At 50.7% G+C, this 3,285-nt stretch overlaps 1 protein-coding gene across 1 annotated transcript in view; it reads left to right on the forward strand.

Annotated features, from left to right (window-relative positions):
* Positions 1 to 2,198, forward strand: part of Zbtb7c (zinc finger and BTB domain containing 7C) — a 12,606-nt gene extending 10,408 nt beyond the window's left edge. The window contains exon 3 of the mRNA XM_033757398.1: positions 8 to 2,198. Within this exon, the coding sequence (XP_033613289.1) occupies positions 8 to 320 (313 nt within the window). The 3' untranslated portion in view covers positions 321 to 2,198. The remainder of the gene's footprint in view (positions 1 to 7) is intronic.
* Positions 2,199 to 3,285: the final 1,087 nt, after the last annotated feature.

Below are 3,285 nucleotides of genomic sequence, written 5' to 3' on the forward strand. Positions count from 1 at the left end.
TGGGCAGCCACCTGGGCAGCGCGGCCGTGTGCCTCCCGGGGCCCAGCCCAGCCAAGCACTTCCTGGCGGCTCCCAAGGGCACCCTGAGCCTGCAGGAGCTCGAACGCCAGTTTGAGGAGACACAGATGAAGCTGTTTGGGCGCGCGCAGCTGGAGGCCGAGAGGAACGCGGGGGGCCTCCTGGCCTTTGCGCTGGCAGAGAACGTGGCCGCCGCGCGGCCCTACTTCCCGCTACCCGACCCTTGGGCTGCAGGCTTGGCCAGCCTCCCTGGGCTCGCCGGCCTCAACCATGTGGCCTCTATGTCTGAAGCCAATAACTAGGTTGGCCCTGGTAGACCTGGCCCACCAGCCCTGTCCCCTCTTACAGGCCTGACTGTCCCAACCCGTGGGTGTGAACTTCGCATCTTACAAACACAAGAGGAAATGAAACAATATATATTAGCAGCCATGGTGTTTTCCAGATCTCCAAGGGCAGCGCCTCCCTTTTGCTGGGGTCAGATGTGGGCATCACTTCTCAGTAGGTCTGGAGCCTGGGCCTCCTCTCCCTGGCTGTCTCTCTGTCTCACACAGAAACTTACAGAGGCCATGCCACAGCAGAGGGTCATATGCCGGGTGCCCAGAGTACCTTGGAGCCCTGGGGTCTGTAAGGAGGAGATTGTTCCTCCTGAAAGTGGGCAGGATAGAGGAAAAACAAGAGTAGGATCTTGCGCACACAATGTGGTTGAGCCCCACTATCTGACAGGGGAATTCCTCCCAGTACTGCTCTGGGGCTTGTTTTCCAGTACCCTGAGGTCTGGGATCCTTTAGAGCAATGACCATCTGCCACATAGAAAGTGGTCCCATTGACAGTGAGACATCCAGGGACAAGGAGCCAACCACTGGAGTCTAGGTCCGTGTTTCCCATGTTTCCCCAAGGACAGCTATGGCCTAACAGGTCAGCCCTCTGTGCCTCTATGTTACCTGCTATGAAGGCGGTTGGTAGTTTAGGTTCGCCTCCCCTAGCTCCTGAGCCTATGTACGTCTGTCCTCCAAAGAGGATCCCGGAGAGGTAGGAACTTTACACTCCCAATTTCCAAGGAGAAAGTTTCTCTTACTAGGTACTTGGTTTTATTACCTCCACCTCAACCTAATCATATTAGTACAGGCAAGAAATACGGCCAAACTAGACAGGAGGAGGACCTGAGGTGGGTGTCATCACTTGTCCACAGCTCACAAGCAACTCTGGGAGACTCCATGCTGCCCATTTCCGGCAAGCCCTGTTTTGGTCTGCGCCCCAGGGAACAGTCATCAGCATTTGTTCCACTCCCACATGTTGTCTTCAGTGCTGTAAAGAATCTCTTGGGATTCCTGGGGCCAACATTAAAGGGACAAGGCCAGATATTTGCACCTGACAACTGCCTCCCTTCCCCCAATTCCTTAACCTAGACAAAGCACCTGGTTACCCAGGGTTCATCTGTTTGCTGCTTGAGGTAGGGGTTTCTGTAGGCCCCAGACTACGTGGTGATTGCCCCCTGTGCAGTATTTGAGCCTCTCCCCATCCCTTTCTTCCAACCTCCAGGGATGAAGTTCCAGTATGTGGCTTCCCTCTTGACAGAAGTGCTTGGTATGGGAGGCAAGGGTTTGGGGTCTGAAGGGCCCTGTGTCTTAGGTCATACACTGTCCTGGTCTGAGGTTGATGGCAGGGCCCAAGAAGGAAGACAGCTCTGCTGGCCCAGTGCCTTCCTGACTGAGCTCCTCTTCTTCCCTCCCTCCTTTCTCTAGCTGAGTGTACTTTGATTGCTCAGTATCCTGGAGAGGTAAGTGCACCTGCACAGAGGGTCCAGGGCCGGCGCCCCCAGTCCCCAAGCTGTGGCACGAGAGCTTGGCTCTTCTTATTGCCTTGGCTTTTTTCCTGAGCTAACACAAAAAACAAAAAGGCCAGAGAAGACCACAGACTCTGTCCTTCTCACAGCTCCCCCGAAGAGAATCCCTCATGTCACCAGATGCTGTTTCAGCCAGGTGGAAACCCAGACACCCTCAGCAGTTGCCTGCCTGGGTAACCACCTCTTAGATTCTGGTGTCCGTTTCAGACAGTTGCTTCTGGAACTCAGCAGCTGACGCGCCCGAGCTCCCACATCACCGAGGGACTGGGCCTGATCTCAATTTAAAAGGAATAAAATGAACAAAGTGGAATCCAGTGGTGTTGGGGCTTTTGTTTTTATTTTGTAAAGGTAATGACTTCTTATAAATTCAATTTTTCAGATGACTGATTAGTTCTTTTTGTTTTTTCTTGGCTGAAGTTTGGAGTTGTACATTGTAAAATATCCAAAGATATCAAGTACTGTATGATCAAGAACTTGAAGCAAATGGGAGTGTTGGGGGCGGGGTGGCTGTTTTATTTTGTTTCAACTTTTTTGTTTTTGTTTTTGATGTTTCTCATTTCCGTCTGTGGGAGAACTTTGGAATTTTTTCTATTTATATCTTTTTATGTGATTGCTCTATGTAAAATGACACTCAACAAAGTTTGCCTTAGTGATTCAAGGGACAATCTTCCATAACTTTGGTCGCACGCAGCATCCTGCAAAGAAACTCTCAGCTAATTTTCTGCCCTATTTATTAAACAGTATTAACTGACTTTATTGAATCATATTGAGAGTTGCACTTCTCTGAGATGTCACTGCTGGAGGTTCCTAGGACAGCATCGAGCCTGTCTGTAGAAATTTGGCACTTAAGATGTACACTATTGGGTGTCATACATTTCAAATAATCTCAAAGACACCTTTCCAAAAAAAAAAAAATTCCTAAACTTTTGACCTCTGACCTTTTTTAACCATCGGGAGCACAGTGAATCAAAGCAGCCCTGCTTGCTTCACTCCAGGTTCAAAGTGAATTCCCTCTTCCAGGTCACATTTCAGATGTCTGTGGGTGTTGTGTGGTGGGTAGGCCAACCTCAGTTCTTCACAGTGTTTTATATTGCAGCTTTGTGAGGCACTGGATGATGGTAAGCTACTAGGTGTCTGTGAGCCTGCACACAGTGTGTGTGTGTGTGTGCGTGTGCGTGTGTGTGTGTGTGTGTGTGTGCAGCCTGGGATGTGTGAGCACAGGGAAGTCCCAGCAGTCCCAGCATTGCTGGCTGTGTTAGCATAGCCTGCTGTACTAGTTCCCTGGCATGGTGCCCAAGCAGCCTGCAATGGGCTCTGCTGCCACACTGGCCTCTTCCTCTCACCCTTGGTGTGGAGTTGGGCTTCTTTTCCTTGTGCCACCTGAGCCTCTTTCCAACCACAGAATACTAGATCCTGAAGGATAT

Source organism: Fukomys damarensis, unplaced genomic scaffold (assembly GCF_012274545.1).
Source record: "Fukomys damarensis isolate Sample0158 unplaced genomic scaffold, DMR_v1.0_HiC HiC_scaffold_30, whole genome shotgun sequence".
Classification (NCBI taxonomy): domain Eukaryota; kingdom Metazoa; phylum Chordata; class Mammalia; order Rodentia; family Bathyergidae; genus Fukomys; species Fukomys damarensis.